The sequence below is a fragment of the Mytilus edulis genome, chromosome 6 (assembly GCF_963676685.1).
Source record: "Mytilus edulis chromosome 6, xbMytEdul2.2, whole genome shotgun sequence".
In the NCBI taxonomy this organism is placed as follows: domain Eukaryota; kingdom Metazoa; phylum Mollusca; class Bivalvia; order Mytilida; family Mytilidae; genus Mytilus; species Mytilus edulis.
Genome location: NC_092349.1, coordinates 65,071,822 through 65,092,192, shown reverse-complemented (window position 1 = coordinate 65,092,192; position 20,371 = coordinate 65,071,822). Strand labels below are relative to the sequence as shown.

At 32.4% G+C, this 20,371-nt stretch overlaps 1 protein-coding gene across 1 annotated transcript in view; it reads right to left on the bottom strand.

Annotated features, from left to right (window-relative positions):
• Positions 1–10,616, bottom strand: part of LOC139528965 (transient receptor potential cation channel subfamily M member 7-like) — a 29,636-nt gene extending 19,020 nt beyond the window's left edge. Inside the window, exons 1-7 of the mRNA XM_071325210.1 lie at positions 10,332–10,616; positions 8,163–8,272; positions 7,274–7,386; positions 6,717–6,883; positions 5,980–6,162; positions 2,760–2,963; positions 252–435 (exon numbers count right to left, since the gene is read on the bottom strand). Of these exons, the coding sequence (XP_071181311.1) occupies positions 252–435; positions 2,760–2,963; positions 5,980–6,162; positions 6,717–6,883; positions 7,274–7,386; positions 8,163–8,272; positions 10,332–10,616 (1,246 nt within the window). The remainder of the gene's footprint in view (positions 1–251; positions 436–2,759; positions 2,964–5,979; positions 6,163–6,716; positions 6,884–7,273; positions 7,387–8,162; positions 8,273–10,331) is intronic.
• Positions 10,617–20,371: the final 9,755 nt, after the last annotated feature.

The following is a 20,371-nucleotide window of genomic DNA, read 5'->3' as shown; positions in this document are numbered from 1 at the left end:
AAAGATTGTCAATATATATAGTTCGTTTCGTTAGATATTGTCCTAAGATATAACGTAGCTATTTATGTTTGATTATTCATTTCCTTAACACTATTATCTTATTATTCCCCTTTTTTAAATCATCCGCCTATTTTGTTGAAAAATGGTTTTCTCGTTGACATATACTAGTGTATCACATGTCCCTGGGTTTTTTTATTATCATATCTTTAACTCCACATTCCAGGCTGAAATCAGTCGAAATTTACTCTAACCTTTTACTATTGGATCAGACAGTTTCTTTTCAAATCTAGCTCTAAATTGAGCCACACCCCTATACGAGTTTCTGTATCCATCATCAACAAAGATGAAATGTGTATGATCTGAATTCAGCGGCACTGGTTTGGCATGTTCTATCACATTACTGGTTTTGTATTCAGCTATCTTATCAAACTTTCCCTGAAACATACAAGTTACAACACATATGTAAGAGAAGGCCTAAATAGAGAAGGAGTTACTAATTCCCTTAGATAACTCCCCTATTAAAAGAAAAAACATCTTCTGCCCCTCTTTTCGGTGTTATCAAACCATGACTGAGGGGCTGATCTAAGTTATATCCGTGGACTAGAGATGAGCAAATTCTAATACAACTGCATTACACATATTTTTGGCCTAACACTAGTTATGATATGTTACTATGAGGAAATCATGTGATCAGGAAAAAAACTTTTATGTAAATCACGCAATTCTTAAAGTTTACATGTACATACATTTTTTTTAAAGTTGAAGGGTGATAAGGCCTTTATTTGGCTCAAAAAGTACAAAGTGTTCAGTAAAGAAAAAAAGGATTAGAGTAAGACCCTTTTTGGCCAAAAAATATAGCAGTTTTAGAAAATTATGAAAATGTAATCTTTAAGCTATATTTTGGAAAGCAAAATGCTTTTGCTACATAAATATGAGCTGTTTTTACAATACATTGCACAAATATCGCGTTCTAGCATCAATAAGTCGTGCTAAATCACTGAAATTTTCAAAATTTTAGCATTTTGGTTAATTTTTTTACGGTTTCAGTCTAAAATGAAAGTGGCCGCATTCGTGTTTATTCATAATATTGAAATGTAAGTTGTATTTGATGATAATACAAAGCATATATAAAGGTTGAGGATGAACACGGATGCAGCCATTTTTGACAAAAACAATCTAAAAAGTGACGTTTTTTGGCATATTTAATAGATTTTTCATATTTAAGCTTCAATCAGAGTGGTTCTAATGACTAAATCAGTTAAAATCTTTCACATAAACTAATCGAATCAATTGAAATAGACACTTAAGTGTTTAAATAGTTTTCAAAGGTACCAGGATTATAATTTAATACGCCAGACATTCGTCCAAAAACTTTCGTTAGATTAACGTGAAATTTGAGGCCAAAACCGACCCTTACCGGACCTACTCCTTTATCATTTATCATGGCAACAAAGGAAATACTGAAGGTAAAGTGCATAAAACTTAGCTGTTTCCTTTTCTGCTCTGCACTTGGAGCATTTTATGACCTAATGTGGACGTCGTAGCATTAAAGATATAATGTAATGTATTTATAATATTGAGAATGGAAATGAGGAATGTGCCAAAGACACAACAACCCGACCATAGTGCAGACAACAGCAGAAGGTCACCAACAGGTCTTCGGTGCAATGTTTCTTTTAATTCTGTTTTTCGAAACACTTCTTTGCAAATTTAAAACAGTTCTTTAACACTTTATTTTCGTGAGTGCTAAAACCAAATCTCAAAGACAGAATATGATTAGGAAACATTGCTGGCAGAATAATGCAACAACGAAACGACTTCAAGAAGTAGATAACTCCCAAAACAAAAAACGAAAATGCGATATTGGAAAGAAAAAAAAATAACTTGCATTTCCGCGTTTTCGACATCGGGATTCCGCGTGTTCACCTTTTCGCCCTATAGAATATGAATATGAAGTCGTTGCATTTGCTGGTGGACTATAAGTCTCCGAGGGTATCACTAGCCCAGTAGCCAGTACTTCGGTACTGGCATGAAAATACGATTTTTTTTGTGTTTTTAAAATTTGCTGTTACAAAATATTAGAAATTATTAGAAATTAAGGAATGTATCTCCTTTATGCAAAGCTCTGATTCCTTTCAAGGATTTGGCTATACTTTTTGTACCTTTTGGATTAAAGCTCTTCATCTTTCATATAAGCTTTGGATTTCAAATATTTTGGCCACGAGCATCACTGAAGAGACATGTATTGTCGAAATGCGCATCTGGTGCAAGAAAATTGGTACCGTTAATTTTATTTCTACCACTGGGTCGATGCCTCTGCTGGTGGACTATAAGTCCCCGAGGGTATCACTAGCCCAGTAGCCAGTATTTCGGAACTGGCATGAAAATACGGATTTTTTGTGTTATTAAAATTTGCTGTTACAAAATATTAGAAATTATTAGAAATTAAGGAATGTATCTCCCTCATGCAAAGCTCTGATTCCTTTCAAGGATTTGGCTATACTTTTTGGACCTTTTGGATTATAGCTCTTCACCTTTCATATAAGCTTTGGATTTCAAATATTTTGGCCACGAGCATCACTGAAGAGACATGTTTTGTCGAAATGCGCATCTGGTGTAAGAAAATTGGTACAGTTAATTTTATATGAAGAGCGAAAACACGAAAACACGAAATGAACTTGACTGGCCATCATATGAACCAACACAGTCATTGAAAATGGTATCCGACGAAAAGTCATGAATCTACTGTACAAATTTACCTCTACTGTGATAGTATGGTCTGTCAGACAATGTCTATTTTTGACATATCCCCATGGAGCTATTCCAATACAACGCAGACCATGGGCAAATCTGTCTTTATACCATTCGAATGACTGTCCTTCTCTCACTGCTAATCCTACTTCCTTCATAACTCCCATATTGAATCCTGATGTTATCAGCCAAGCATTTGTAGTCTGTGAAGCCTGTAAAATAAAATAAAGCATTTATTGCATCGGTAAGAATGACAAACCGTGATCTATTTATAACAGTCAACTAAAATTGGTATCTCACATAAGAACTAAATCCTGCATTTTACCTCTCCTGACATCGAACAACAATCGGTATTGTCAAGTTGATTTTCGTTAAGTTGCATACTAGTGAGAACAGATTTAAAGAACGTGCACTTAATTATGTCTGTTAATTTTTAATGACTAAATTTCAATTTTCAGTTTTCTGTCGTGACAAAAAGTAAAATCAAGGAGCTCGCTAATTATTCTTTATAATTTATCCAGAGCAATTTGTTGGATTGCTACTAACATCTACAAAATTGAATATGTATTGCCTTAATATAAAACAAGTCGCATCAGTGAATTTATCACGCTTTCTTTTAACAGACAATCTTGTTCTAAACGTGAACTAGTACAATTGCTAGGGCATTTAAATTTTGCCATTTCAAAGATCTCAAACATGAAATTTATTTGACCGACCAATGTCGTACCGATTTGAGTTATTTTTGGTATCTGTTTTAAGAACACTAAAATGGCATTAACACGTTTTATAATCTTGACTGTACTAGTGTAAGGGATATCGAATCATAAAGAGATGCGGCTTCTATCGTTAGTTATTTAAAGTGGAAATTGTATTGTGTTCTCTTTGGCTGGAGGAATTATTTCCCCATAGAAACAAAATATTCCATTGCTTTTCTGGAAATCTGTCTTATAGTCGTTGCAGCCATCATATGGTGTCATTCAAGGACTACTAAATTAAAGAATTTTATTTCGGTTTGACAATGAAGCCATCGTACATATTATCAACAAAGATCGTTCCAGATATTTATTTATAATGAAACATCAAGAAATCTTACATTGTATGTCTGTAAAAAATATTTTTGTTTTCGCGACAGACACATTCCTGGAGTTAGAAATAATATCAATGCCTCTCGTTCTCGTTTACAGCTGGAGCGTTTAAAGATCCTTGCACCTTTAGCACACAAAGTATGCACTGTAACAGATTTTGAGATTCTCGATTATTATGCAATTCTACACCTTGAAACCTCCAAGACAGATCCTTTCGTATTTGTCAGTATAAACCTTCACTATTCCGATCATACTATGTGTCCTTTCTCTGCTGTCCAAGATTATTTCGCAATCAAGTAGGGGAGAGTATCATATTTTTGTTTTTTAGATCCATTAAATTAAGAATGTAAGCGCTTTAGACGGGGCATTTTTCATCCGAAGTGTAACACAAGTACCATATATTTGTGGGTACATCTCAAGCTTATACAATATATTTGATTAAAGTAGGTGCCAGGACACCAACAGGATTTACTAATAATCAAGATCATCTGATCGAAAAACTTGGTCGGTGAATATCAAACAGTTATTATCGAATCGTTATATTCGTATTACCACTGACAAGACTTTCCCAAAGCCAATACTATATTATTTCATTTTTGTAATAAATTTTTTCTTCTGTATTTAAAATTGAGACAAATAAAAAAAACAACAGCAGAAGGTCACCAACAGGTCTTCAATGTAGTGAGAAATTCCCGCACCCGGAGGCGTCCTTCAGCTGGCCCCTAAACAAATATATACTAGTTCAGTGATAATGAACGCCATACTAATTTCCAAATTGTACACAAGAAACTAAAATTAAAATAATACAAGACTAACAAAGGCCAGAGGCTCCTGACTTGGGACAGGCGCAAAAATGCGGCGGGGTTAAACATGTTTGTGAGATCTCAACCCTCCCCCTATACCTCTAACCAATGTAGAAATGTAAACGCATAACAATACGCACATTAAAATTCAGTTCAAGAGAAGTTGTAAGTTTTTTTCTGTTGAAATTATTCGTTTTCGGTCAGCCTTTGTGTTACTATATGCGTTGAACCACAAACGTCAAAATCATTCATTTGCGTAGTGGAATTAACTTTTTTTGGATTCTTGTAAATTCTATATAACACCTTTGGACTAGTTTAAATCTCGGTCTATTTCTGAATTTTATTCTTAAATACTTTTGATTTTTTAACCCTGTATGCTAACATTGACTATGTAAATTTTAAAATTGTTTGTATGCACATTGAACGACAAATTTATGTGACGTATAAAATAATTTTCTGACGTCAGACACTCAAATCAATCAATGTGTTCGTAGATAGTAAATATTTTTGAGTTCTGTTAAATTGTTCTTTTTAAAATTGTTATACGATGATGACTGATGTACCCATATGTTGACTATTTCATTTATTGTGTCTGTATATTTAGCGCATCAATGTAAATATAACGGAGTTTGATGAGACTGTCATTGAAGTGAAAGGGTTAGCGCTATAGAACCAGGTTTAATCCACCATTTTCTACATCTGAAAATGCCTTTACCAAGTTAGGAATATGACAGTTCTTGTCCATTCGTTTTTGATGCGTTTTGTTATTTGATTTTGCCATGCAATTATGGATTTTCCGAATTGATTTTCCTCTAATTTAAGTATTTTTGTGATTTTACTTTTTACTGTAAAAGCAACATCAACCAGTTAATTACAAACAGCTAAACTTAACTTGGTACATGTCATTAAGGTCAATTTTAAGTGTATAGCAGCTGTAACCTTAATCTACGACTTCTAAACTATGCCACTACGTAGTTTATTTATGATGTACCTTCTTGGAGAATCTTTGTGGTTTTTAACAGCACATAAAACTGAGATTTTTTAAGACGTGAACCCACCGAAAAATGTGGGTGCTCCAAAAAGGTTCAACAATGGCTATTGACAGTAGTGTAACTTCTGTTGAAATATTTTAGAGGCCATTTTACATGAAGAAGTAATATTTATGTTTAGGAGCCCGCCTCCGGATGCTGAATTTTCCGTCATTTTGTCGAAAACACTTGACCTACTATATTTAAATCAGATTGGAAAGTTTCCCTTATTTTATAGCAGATCACTATACTTACTTTAATCAGACCAGACTGGAAAGTTACCCTTATTTCACAACAGACCACTATACTTACTTTAATCAGACCAGACTGGAAAGTTTCCCTCATTTTACCATTAAGCTTGAAGTTTTTAGCACCACCAACAACAGATATAATCAGACTAGGTGTATTTGGCTCCATTATTCTCCAGTGGTCTTTCATCAGTTGAATTGCCAGACTAACTGAATCTGGTTTTTCTTCATCTGTTAAACGTAAGTACTAGAACGAACACAGATTTTAATAGGTTAATTACGAAATTTTGTCACATGACGGAAAACCATTGTTTTTATAATTTTTCGTCAATCAAGAGGTTATCACTGACAATAAAATTGTTAAACATAATTTAAGGATGGGAATGAAATTTAAATTGGTAATACTCTGACCAGTTTTTGAGTTAATAAAGTTTCAATGAAACTGTATATGTATGCTTTAAAAAATATAAAAAAGAAATAGCATGATTTATAAAAAAAAAACAGCTACAAACATACTTTGTAATATGGAAAAAGAAAGCTGTCAAATTGACAACTAGCCATGTTTTCATGTTTCATACGATTGTATGCTCGTTTTTAACAGCAAATTTGAGTGCCTTTTTATTAATCAGCAATACAGAATTTGACCTATATTTGTCAGCAGAATCAACAGATAAAGTTTTAACAGGCACTTATTTAAAGTTAGGGCATAGACACTATATGAAGTGCAATTTTCAATAATTGAAAGATTATACGAGGTCATTCATTATCATTTATTAATTGAATCTGTCTAAATTAACATACCTTCGCAGGTTTCATGCCACCAACTTGTTCCATGCCAGTAAATTTAATTTTTCCAAAAGACGTCGTAGTTTTTACTTTTATAGCTTGATCAGCTTTCCATTCCACAAGAGGGAACTTTTCTGGAGGTTTAGATCCCAGGTTGTTGAGATCAATAAAAGTCTTTAAATCTATAAAACACATACATTAAAATTTACAAAAAAATCATAATGTGTTAAAAAAAAATCGCGTTTGTACTTTTTAAGAACAAAACTGACAGCTAATAGATTTGTATATATTGAAAGATAACAAGATATGGTATGATTGCATATGCCACACCAAAGACCAATTCCCCACTCCAATAAATGTTGGCACAACCCTAACACTTTATGTCGATAAATGTTATTTCTTACATTGTTGTTGTAATTAGGAACGTACTAAATGTACATGTTCAATTGTTAAAAGGTAAAAATATTCCTTTCAAATTATTGATTTATCATAAATTAAAAAAACTGTAGTTATTATAAATATATTAGTTACTATATTGCAGTAAAAAGAAATGTTAAAAGCTTTGAACATACCAGATGGAATTAGGTTTTCATATCTATATGCCGGTATTTTACGTTTTCTTTGTTGGGTTGATTCATAAAATTGATATGGAATATGATTTTTTAAAACTTCTCCACAGTAACATCTAAAAACAAAATTATATCAGATTTTCAAAAATATACTATTAATTTTGCCAAACCATATAAAAAAGAAGATGTGGTTTGATTGCCAATGAGACAACTATCCACAAAAGACCAAAATGACACAAACATTAACAATTATAGGTCACCGTACGGCCTTCAACAATGAGCAAATCCCATACCGCATATAGTCAGCTATAAAAGGCCCCGATAAGACAATGTAAAACAATTCAAGCGAGAAAACTAACGGCCTTCTTTATGAAAACAAAAATGAACGAAAAACAAATATGTAACATGTCTTTTTAAAAGGCAGCTATAAAAAGCCTCGAAAATTAAAATGTAAATCAATTCAAACTACCGGCTTAATTTATGTATAAAATATCATCGAAAAACAAATATGTAACACATAAACACATGACAACCACTGAATAACAGGTTCCTGACTTGGGATCGGCAAAAACATACAAAATGTGTGTGTGGGGGGGGGGGGGGGGTTAAAACATGTAAGTGGGATCCCAAATCTCAACCTATCCTGGGATAGTTGCATAACAGTACAATATAAAAACTAACTATAAAAATCAATTGAAAAATACTTAACTTAACAGATGGATAAAAATACAAATAAACCAAATACAAGTGGACGTGTATTGCTTTTTAATCAACAGTTTTTGGGATATATGTTATTTTATTTGCCACACAGTGTTATGCATATTTTTAGATATTGGGAAATAAACTAACGACAATTTTTTAGAATGTCATGCACTTTAATTACCACACATACTTTAAGGCTTCTGTCTTCTCTATGTTTTGATGATTTGGTGCAGGAACAAATCGCTGACATTCTAACTGCTTGAAGTTCTGTTTGATGAAACTAATGTGTTCCTTTTTTTGCTGAAAATAAAAACGAAGTGTTTAGTTAATACATTCATCATAGATACCAGGATTAAATTCTGTATTTACGCAAGGCGCGCGTTTTGACTATAAAAGACTCATTAGTGACGCTCTAATCGAAAAAAGTTCAAAAGGCCAAATACATTACGAAGTTGAAGAGCAGTGAGGCCCAAAGTTAAGTTATAAGAAAAGTAAAATCACAAAAATACTGACCTCGGAGAAAAATTCAAAACATCAAGACCCTTATCAAATGTAAATAAAAATGATAATACACATCAAACGAATGGACAACAACTGTCATAATCCTGACTTTGTGCAGGCATTTTCAAATGTAAAAAATGGTTGACTGAACCTGGTTTTATAGCACTTAACCTCTCACTTGTTGCATCGAATTCCATTATATTTACAACGATACGTGAACAAAATAGACATAATAGGTAAAATTGTCAAAAGAGTAGTATAGCAGTCATCTCAATCTCAATTAGAACAAAAACAAACAAACAAATATTGAATAAAGAAGCACAAAAAGTATCTATCAAAATTAACAACCACATTCATTGCTTACTTATATATGTATTTTAAATCAACCCATAAAGGATTGAAATATTTGAAGTCCTGTGACTGCATTCACATCAACTCTAGTGTAAAGTCGCGTGTTTGACATCAGAGTGGGTCTCATTGGGATCTAAGCGTGACGCGGGATTGCTGATTATTTGTAAGTGTGACACGTGAAAGTCAAATTATTATGTCGTGAAAACGGGAAATGGTGTCTAGCGAGACCCGGGAAATAACAAAACAGTAAGCGGGATCCGAAATCGGAATCCCCAATGAGACCCCCGTCAAAATATAAACCTGACACAGGAAGAAATATATAAATTAATTGTCGTCCAAAGTAATTTCCAAAATATAATTTCACATGGGGAATGGTGGTTTGCAGGGTTAAGTTTTGTTAGAACTAATTTCAGAAAATTACTACGCGTGTAAAATAACTTTGTTGTTCGAAGTATTTTCAAATTATAATAGAACAATCGCATGGCATCATAATAAAACAAAAACATTATGACCGGATCTTTTAAAGTACAGAGCCACGTCATATTTACCAAAGGAAAACAAAATGTGACACGTTCAAAACACACCAGCAAAAATGAAAGATAAACAAACAACACATTGACGGAATGTATAAGTTCCGAGCCACTTCAAATGGATATCAAAGAAAACAGACCAAACAGTAAAAGTAAAATTAATGATGGAACAAAGACAGATACAAGATCAATATAACACGTTATTAAGGTGACAATGTCAGTACGCAGAATCTATACATGAAGATCATCATGTATTATTTGTGAAGTTAATGCAGAATATTTATCAATAAGGTATGGGTACCTACCGATGAACTTTCTTAGAAGAAGGACGAGACGATCTTTGACATACCCCTGGTTTATTAAATTTCTACTAAGAGACTTGTGACGTTTTACAAAGTCAAAGTAGGAACTGCAGGCTCTTGGATATCGAAAAAGTTGGGAAATGAATATCCCATATGCAGGTGACGTTGATATTTTGCGTCTAAGATGGGAGAGATTGATATTTTCAAAATTAAAATCGTCTCGTTTATCATACATTCTGGAACTCAGATGAATGTGTATGTCAAATTCGAGGTATACGTCTACAAATGAGGCGGAAGAAGCTGTGTCTGTTGTGTTTTTAATTTCTAGTTTAGGGGGAATATTAATGGATCTCAATCAGAAAAGTTCAGATTGTTAATGCAAAGAATATCATCAATATGTCTAAAAGTGAAATTTAATAATCTGGCTTCTTTAAAAATGACATGACAAGTGGAAAATAATTCTAGTTGCTTTATTCATATACAAAGCACCAATAAAATTACAAAGATCTTCAGCAGCAACTAATGATTGCCTGTGTGTTACAAAACACAAGTTGCAGGATTAACCATGTTTATTGGCGATCGGCTTCCCCGACATATGACATATTACTGGTTTTTCTCTTGTTTTTGTGTATTATTGAGAACCAAGATCCACGTATATTCATATATGTTATATACCTCTTCAAAAATATCATCCACATCAGCAGCCATCATTTTACTTTGCGGGATCCTTCCGAGTAAAGGAACTTTCTTCCTCATGTCTGAAAATCTAACATCCTCCAATGTAAGTCTTTCCTGTGTTTTAGCTTTTTTTCTGTCAGTTTCGTCTCTTGCCATCATCATTCGTGAATGTGTTCCGCCTCCTGTGTCAAACTGAGACTCAGTGCTGAAATCGTGCCTTCTGAAAGCTAGCAAGTTTTTATCACTAGGATGTATCTTTAGTTTATTCCCAATCCCTGCCATCTTTAGTTTTGGTTAATTTTTTTACTCACCTGAAACAAAATAGTAATGTGAATGACAAAAAACATATCACACGGATGGGACATAAATAACTAATAGATAATAGGTATTTGTTGAAAAAACACAGATTGCTGAAGTAATATTTGGAAGAAGATTCTGTGTTTTTCAAAAGGGGTTTTTGGTATGTTAACTCGCACTATCCATTTTTTACGATGCCTTGACCTTTTTGTGGAAAGAAAAACAATGGCAGCATGCCGTAATTTAAGATTGGTTCTGACATTCATCTTTTAGGTCAATAAGAGTTATATTCGTTAGACGAAATCAAAATTGTTTGGTCGGCTTTTTATTCTTATTTTCTATTTAAAGTTGATGTGTTCCCCTCAGGTTTTTTTTAAACCGATTTAAGACTTTTGAACACCGGTATACTTCTGGTGCTTTTACTTATTCATAACATAGTTGTAGAAAATCCGGGATCCAATATTCAAATTTATAGGAAATAACTGTTTAATGAGGAAATTGTACTATCAAAATTCTAATAGCAGCGTCTTAAGCTTTGAGCGATAATTTTATTAAAAATGGAAAAACATTAATAACCGTACATACATATCTACATATCTTACTAGAAGAAATGAAACAAAGGTACCAAAATGTATATTTTAATGAAATTCCTTTACATAACAGTGCTTTCATATCTTCACAAAAGGTATGTAAATGGTGCTCTGCAGGTGAAATCCCCACAAAAGTTGACCTTCAATTGTTTACGATGTCGCTAAGAGTGCCTCTCAAAAGATCATGATTTCTAAAACTACCGAACATTTACAAATCAGTCGAAGCTCACTGGGGTGCTGTTAAAATAATGTATTGTGCATAAAACTTGTCAAAGAGACATGTTTAGACCATTGTAAACACATCGAGTAAAGGATTTTTAATGATTTGAAATAGTGTATTAAAATCTGATGCTTAAACTATCAAAATTTCAAAATATTCACTTTACAAACTTTCGCGTAAAAAATTACATCATTAACATAAACGGATATGTAATTTGATAAAGTAATACATTAAAGTTACATAACTAAATAAATGGTTTAAATAGAGAATTTCTTCTCAATAGAAAATCATATTTCAAATGTTTATCATATATTTCCCATACATATCGTTGCTATCGAATAATAAAATGTCAGAAAAAATGTTATTCTTTTTTACATTTTTCTTCATATCCGTATCTATAAAAGGTTTAAACTTGAGACCGCGTAAACTATCACCCACTTAATTTAACTTTTGTAGACATATATCTCCTATATCTTTGTATTGAAAATATTGAATGAGTATTGATTGACAAAATATATTTAAACCGAAAGGGATATAGTGCAAAATGTTTAAAGCAGGTTTTTTTCAGTTTTTCTCACGTTACAATTATTATATGAAAAATCGCGATCGTCATCGTCCTTGTAGTAGTGGTAACATAGATATTCCCATGAATTGACATTTTTATTTTAAACCCTATTGGTCATATCGTTCTTCAAGTACTAATAAACATGCTTGGATAAATATTTGAATTTAAAGTTAATCCATAAGTATCTTCCACGAATAAAATATAATTTCGTCGTCGTTTACATCTTATTATTATTGTAGTCGAATACAAAACAATACTTATTTTAGGCAAATTTTCATGATGTTTGAAAAGGACAGATTTTCAGAAAACAAATATTTTCACATTCCGATGAATTATTACACTGTTGAATACCTGGAAGTGACGGCTATTTTACAATCTATCAGGTCAATCATTACGTACTTGGAATTTATAGAAGAGATGTTAAATTGTACATAGATTTAAACACCATAATACCAAGTTACTATGAATCATTTCCTTTACATAAAATATATATCCGGGTATGCGTTTTAAATAGTTTTTAAAAGGGAATTTCATCTAGTATATTTGAATGGGTTTTGAAAAGACGTTTCACCTAGTATATTTAAATAGTTTTGACAAGACGTTTCAACTTGTATATTCAAATAGTTTTTTAAAAGACGTTTCAAGGTTTCAATGTGCTATATGGATACGATTATTTTTTGGTTCTCTGTCATGCAAATCTATACAATATAAATTTTATATTATATTATATAATCTATTGATTTTGATGGCAGCAATATACGATAGTGAAGTAGAATAAATTAAGTTTTATTTTACTTAATAATCAAATAGAATGTAAACGCATTTCGAAATTAGATACTCTCTACAAAAAAGTATTTACCTTTAAAATACTTTGTCAAATATATTACCTATATTAAGAGAACTATAAACACAGCATTATGTTTAAATAAATCTGTATGAATTGTGAATTTTTAAAGTTTGACCCTGCATTTATTGACAAGGTCAACATGATAATTTGAAGCGTTTAACACGACGGATTTACACTACATTTATTTGCAGGAAGGATACTAGATTTTCCCTAAATATTGTTATATAAGTAAGTCGAAAATCGACTTAATCCTAAAACTGAAAAAATATTTGATCCGCCAAAGAAGAAATATTTTCTTCTGATTGATATATAGTTGTTTCAGAAGATACGTATATATGCTTGATTCAGAATCTCGATTCCATAGTTACATGAAAATAACACTTGATTAATAAACTACTGTGGATTCGTTTATTTTCGTGGGTATCAATTTTCGTGAATTGCTAAACATTTGCATATTCGTGGATATTTGATTTCGTGGTTTTGCCAATCTCTGTATACAAAGTCTATTGAATAAGTGTATTCGTTGAACATTTAAATTCGTGGTTGACCTGTACCCACGAAACTCACGAAAATTGGTATCTTACGAAAAATAATGAGTCCACAGTACTCATAGATACCAGGATTACAGATTTGTACGCGCGACACACGTTGCATTTTCAAAATAAATGCGAAATATACCAAAACGACATTCAAACTCAAAGTTCGAGCGCAAAAATCGTGTTTTTTTATTAACCTTCAACAGGAACTCTCAAACCTTAATATTCAAAAGCGAGTGATGTGTAAATCGGCAGACATGTTAGGAAATACATGACCAGAAAGGGTACATATAAAGTCCAATTAGCTTGCGGAAATTCAACCTTAACTTCAAAACAATGTTTTTTAATCAGAAACGTCAATGTCTATGTTGAATACTAAGGTGACTTATATTTTAACAGCAGTGGTTTCTATTTACCTCTAGTAAACACATAAGTATGACATTACTTCGTGCATAGAAACTTAGAAACGTTTGAATATGTGTGACCTAAGAGACATTTAAAGAACAGCTAAATTCGCCAAATTTCAACTGTGCTTTAATGATTTTTAATCATTTCCTTATACTCTTGAATTTATTTCGGCTAAACTTACTTTTTCTTCAAATTTTTCAATCTTTAAAAACCCGGTCTAGAATTGTATTCCTATAGATATAGGAAAATGTGGTATGAGTGCCGATGAGACAACTATCCATATTCAAGTTCTACTAGTATTTTGAATATCATTACAGGATATTACTGATGTTGCTACCTATTTACAAATGTCAAATGATTGTCTAAAAATCTTTTATTTTGGCGAACTTATAGAGAGTGTGGGTTAATTTATGCATACGTGTTTCTCGTTTGTCGTTTTTTTATATAGGTTATATTGTTAGTTTTCGAGTTTGAATGGTTTAACACTAGTAATTTTGGGGCTCTTTTGTTGTTCGGTGTAAGCCAAGGCTCCGTTTTGAAGGCCGTACATTGACCTATAATGGTTTACTTTTTTAATATTGTTATTTGGATGGAGAGTTGTCTCATTGGCACTCACACCACATCTTCCTATGTCTATAGCCTACCCATAATAATAAATAAGCATGTTGCTGTCATCACAAATATTAAACAATAAGATACAGGATCTCCGAATTCCTTTAATAAGGGAACAAAGAAATAATCGTATCCATATTGTACTTGGAAACCTTGAAATGTTATTTGCAAAAACTATATTGACTTATCGATTGTAAATGTATAAGATACACTATTTAAATATACTGGTACAATAAATGTTTTATAACTTCGTTTTTTATTAAATGAAAGTTAATGGTGGCATTTTGGATAAGAAATAATTTGGGTTTACCCTCTACAACTGACAAAAGGATCCACTTTCTTATAACATTTTTTTTACAAATGAAGATATACACATAGTGATATGATAGTATTTGGTTTCATTATGTGCTGATGTTAAATTGCAATCAAAAGAAACAACCTTAAAATACTAAAGAGGATTATGAGTAGAGGATCTTCATTAATGTATTCTTTCATTTTTAGTCAATATTTCTCTTCTCTTTATTTTTCATGCCTCTTATTCTATATGTATTATATTTAAGCACCCCAGTATCTCTTTTCTTTATTGTGTTATTCTATTTTTTTCAATTCTAAATTGCATTGCCATTTATTTTGCACTTTGTGTCCATTGTTATACATTTTGTAAATCTAATATAGACCTCATAGCAGTACACAATAAATAATAGAAAAATCTAAACTTTATGCATTACTATCTCCTTTTGTATGTATAATTTCTAATTTAAAAAGTACTTACCCTCTAATAGCTTGTAATTCCTATTGCGAGACAAACTTTAGACATCACCTCTTTGATTTATGCTACATGTTAGGATAGGAAAAAAATGTAACGTCCCACAGAGAACAGGTATAAACCAAGATTAGGAACAAATCAATTTTGATTAGACAAGATTCACTACCAAAGTTATTATTATATATATAAACGAAGGTGTATGATATATTTAAATGTCTTCGCTTCAGTCTATTATTTGGTTCGCTGATTTATAAAAATTGCAGCGAACACAATTTATATATATATAGACTTTAATCTGCATAAAAAGGAATTATCGATTCCTATTCACTGTTACAATTTGCACAATTATCCGATATATATATGAGGGTAGTAATGCCCTTCAAAGGGTAATTTTAGGCTTCTGTTAGAGTCAAAAGGTTAAACTTTTACCGTGATTCGTCAATATTCCTGATCGCGATTTGTAAGAGGTCTCTAATAGTTTTCTTTTTTTTATGGAAACAAATTTAAGTGACTCGTCAAAATCATTCTGTTTTTTTTAATCGTCCAAAAGACTGTGTACTTTTGATCTCTTGCATCAACAATAACCGTTAACGCAAGAGTTTTTACCGTTTGCCATTATTCGTCATGAGGTACTCTCATTACGAATCACATACATGTATATCAGAATTTTGGACGAAACTTTTAAAAATAGAATTGCCAGTGGCAGCTAATAGTGTTTGGTAAAATTATCTTTAAGGTATTCGAACACGTGATAAAAACAAGTTCCTTGCGAATGGCCATACCAATCCGATGTATTGGTAAGAACATTTCAGAAGTTGAATTTCTTTTTACTTCATAGCGTATTTTTATTTACACAACCTTCGATGATAAAATGAAATTGGTGTCCCTATCGATTTCAGTAACAGCTGTTTTCACTTAACAACATACCATCTAGCAACTTGTATTTACATAAAGCTAGTGGGGCTTACTCGTTATCAGGTATGTTCATAGCACAAGCAAACACTTTCTGACAATCTATCCTTTTTCACAAAATATGAATCCAAAGTATTTTAACCGGTAGGAGGTATTGTGATCCGTTTTTAGATGGTGACGTTCCCTTGTCACCATCTTACGGTGTTTATATATCTCAACTTGTACGATTCGCTCGTGTATGTAACAATGTTTTAGATTTTAACGAGAGAAATTTATGTATTACTGAAAAATTATTACACCAGGGTTTTCGATATCACAAACTAGTCAAAACATTTACTAAATTTTATCATCGGTATAAAGACATTATTCGTAAATATAGCTCAACATGCAGACTTTTAATACGTTCAGGTATTTCACATCCAATTTTTTATGGTAATATTCTTTATAAAGCACAAAGGTGTCAGTATTCACCTCAGAAACTTACAAAACCTTTGAATAGACTTATTAAGAAGGGATATAATTACGATACTGTTGTCAAGTCATTAAAGATTGCATATTTTGGCGTTAATATTGAGTCATTGATAAGGTCTTTGCATCGGAACTAAACACATTTATTCTAAAAACAGTTGTTGGCATGACACGGGTTATGTTCTTCTCATATATGTTATGATGGTATGATACTAAACCCCTAACGGGAAGGATTGTGCCTGATGTTCATATGATGAAATCATAATCTTTCAGTCAGTTTAGTTGAAGTCTGGAGCTGGCATGTCAGTTAACTGCTAGTAGTCTGTTGTTATTTATGTATTATTGTCATTTTGTTTATTTTCTTTGGTTACATCTTCTGACATCAGACTCGGATTTCTCTTGAACTGAATTTTAATTTGCGTATTGTTATGCGTTTACTTTACTACATTGGTTAGAGGTATAGGGGGAGGGTTGAGATCTCACAAACATGTTTAACCCCGCCGCATTTTTGCGCCTGTCCCAAGTCAGGAGCCTCTGGCCTTTGTTAGTCTTGTGTTATTTTAATTTTAGTTTCTTGTGTACAATTTGGAAATTAGTATGGCGTTCATTATCACTGGACTAGTATATATTTGTTTAGGGGCCAGCTGAAGGACGCCTCCGGGTGCGGGAATTTCTCGCTACATTGAAGACCTGTTGGTGACCCTCTGCTGTTGTTTTTTATTTGGGCGGGTTGTTGTCTCTTTGACACATTCCCCATTTCCATTCTCAATTTTATTGACTACGTGTCCTGGTTATTTTTTTTTTGTCTTACGGCACTTGTACAACATAGATAATCTTTGAAAAAATATATCGCGGATTGCCTTCACTGAATGTTAAATTATATAAAAAATATATAATGTGCACTAAGTCTAGTACTTATTAAACTCATCATAGGATTAAAAATTAGACAAAATATAAAACACTAACAAAAACAATGAAAGGAGGAGTTAAGCTTAGAACATTGAAAAAAACATTATGTTAAACACTAAGGATGTACTTAAGGGAGGTTTTTTTAATTTGTGTCAGATTTTCCGAACCCTTGGTGTTTTTTCCCATACGATACAGGTAAAATATTTTTCCCCATAAGACCTAGTAATCATTTAATATAAGACTTAATAGCTCATAACAGGTTATATGACCAAATTTTAGCAGATTCTTGAGTTTCTTTCTTTTGATTTGAGACCCAAATAATGCCAATGCAAATATAAGTTTAAAGTCCGATTCAGCCTTTTCCCGCCATATTTCGTAAATCAAATATCTCGAAAAGGAGCACAATGACCTATTATTTTTTTTAGCTTAGTCTTATCCTTAACTTATACTCTTCCAGCTTATAGTATGAATTTTAAATCATTGATTTATTTCATTTCACCTTAAATTACATAAGTACATCCTTAAGCAATGGCTACCACTATAATCCTTATGCTCAGGGACGTAGATGGTATTTCTTTTTCGAATCGACAAAGGGGCCTGCCTCTGGGGCCGAGCGGTCTAAGTTGTAACTATAGTAAACACTAGCGAGTCAACAGTACTGAGGTTGTGAGTTCGAGCTCCGCTTGTGTGGGTTCACTTGACTTTAATCTTAATTGACTAGGATTGTCACGTATCCTATCGAAAGTCGGAGGTTTTTCTCCGGGGACTCCCGCTTTCTCCACAAATAGAAATTGGTCGCCATGAAATAGCCCAAAAGTAGTGCTATAAAAGAATCGTTCAAACATAAAAATCAAATAAAATCAACCTACTCGACAACTTTCAATGGACAAAAATGTAAACATTTACAGGTCCCAGAACCTAGTTTATAAAAAATGTAATCCATTTGGAAGGGCTTGAAGCATTAGTAAGACACGGAGCCAAACAACAATTGACTAATAAAGATCGAGGCATTCTTGTGAGAAAACTAAAGTTGGTTATCAACTTTAAATGCAACAATTTACATTGATTTGGTATAGGGTCTTTTGCCATTTCCTTAATTTCTATGGTTTTTTTATGGACTGTTGTTTACCATAGTTTTTTGTTTTGTTCACATTTTGTATGCCATGGTTTTGTCGGTCTGAATTTCCTTTCCGTATGATCCGTTTTTCGTTTATAAAAATGGGACTGAATTCTATGTCTACATTTTCGTTTTTTACAGAGCCAGCTATGTTTTATAGAGTGAGACGTTGAAAAGTTGGCAAGAACTCGACAATCATTATCAAAAAACTTATTCAGATACGCTGTAAACCATACCACTGAATTCTCGTCTTGAAAGAAGATTTTAGAAAACTCGTCTTGTCTAAATACCTGTACTATACTTAAGAATTGAATGCTTCTTTTTGTAACTTTATTGGGGTGTACCAATCGTTAGATCCAGAGACATGTACATACAATTTGACGGACAAATTATTCATAGAAAACGGTCGTTCGAAATAATTCATACTTTCATCATCCGTAACAGCTGTTCATTTAACAACGACCTTAAGTAACTAATTATTCACTTCATATTTCAAATGCGCTACTGTAGCATTCAATGGATATGGTCTAACTCAAATCAAAATATAGATAGGTGGTGTCATCTACGTTATACATGTTATAGTAAAACTAGTTTATAAAAGGACCATCATAATCTCTGCGTCCTGAACATAATAAAAAATAATGATCTCTAGGATCTGAGAAAAAAAAACACCTAAATATCATTAAATTAAGCTTTTACGCACAATGATCGTATATAACAATAACCTGAGCTCACTGTTCAAAGCGACGTCATTGATCATTATTTTTATGTATTGATGTATTTCCCTCGGATTTAATTTTACTTTTACCCGAATTTGTTTTAACTTAATCTTTTTATTAGAATTGTATACTGCGTTTAGTCAGGAGTCTGTAATTCAGTAGCTGTCGTTTGTTTCTGTGTTACATACGTATTTGTTTTTTAATTATTTTTGTAGAACGAGCTTATGCGAAAATAATGACTATGTTTTTCATGTATGCTACTCTCTTATTTTAAATATGAACAAATAACCTGACCAAAACCATTTGAATCGGGCTTTTCTAATTAAGTTTGTATAGATTATAACATACCCTATCGGCCTCAAAGCTTTAGCCGAGGGTCGATATGGGTCGAGTGATGATACCAGGGCCAATATGAAAAAGACAAGTTATGATCTATTTATCACATATTTAAGTTCTGCAGAAAAGAAGGGAAAAATCAAATTATAAAATTTGATGAAACTTAACAGGTAAAAATCTTAAACATTTTATCACAAAAGAGTCGTTAAAGATGCAATGTCGTCACGTCATTTTGAATCAGGGCACAATAACCAATAACATTTTGTTTGGCCCCGGGCAACTTTGAGGTTATAACATATTCAAAACCCAACGTATTCGTGACAAATATATTAAAATACCTGATCCTTTTGTATAATGATGCTGACAAAAAATCTTTGTCAACCCAATCGTATTTTCATGTAGAACCCTTTAGTCTTTGTTTTTAAGATACAAAGAGAGTTAATAGATGTTTTGATCATAGACAATATCAGATGTTATAAGGTCATCGTGGTTAGTTTCTCTCAGACAATTGAGATGACATAAGCTTTGCCCTTTACAGTACTTTACAAGTGTAGTCGGCCTAGTATATTTTTCATCCAATAAATTTTATTTGTATTGTTTATTACCATGTTCAGAAGCTTGAATACAAATACATTTAATATAACAGTGACAACATTGTCGCCTAGTTTGGTATTTCAATACTGATCCGAATCTTTGACCGGAAAATTGTGTCCCGAGAGATACGAGTAATGGAAA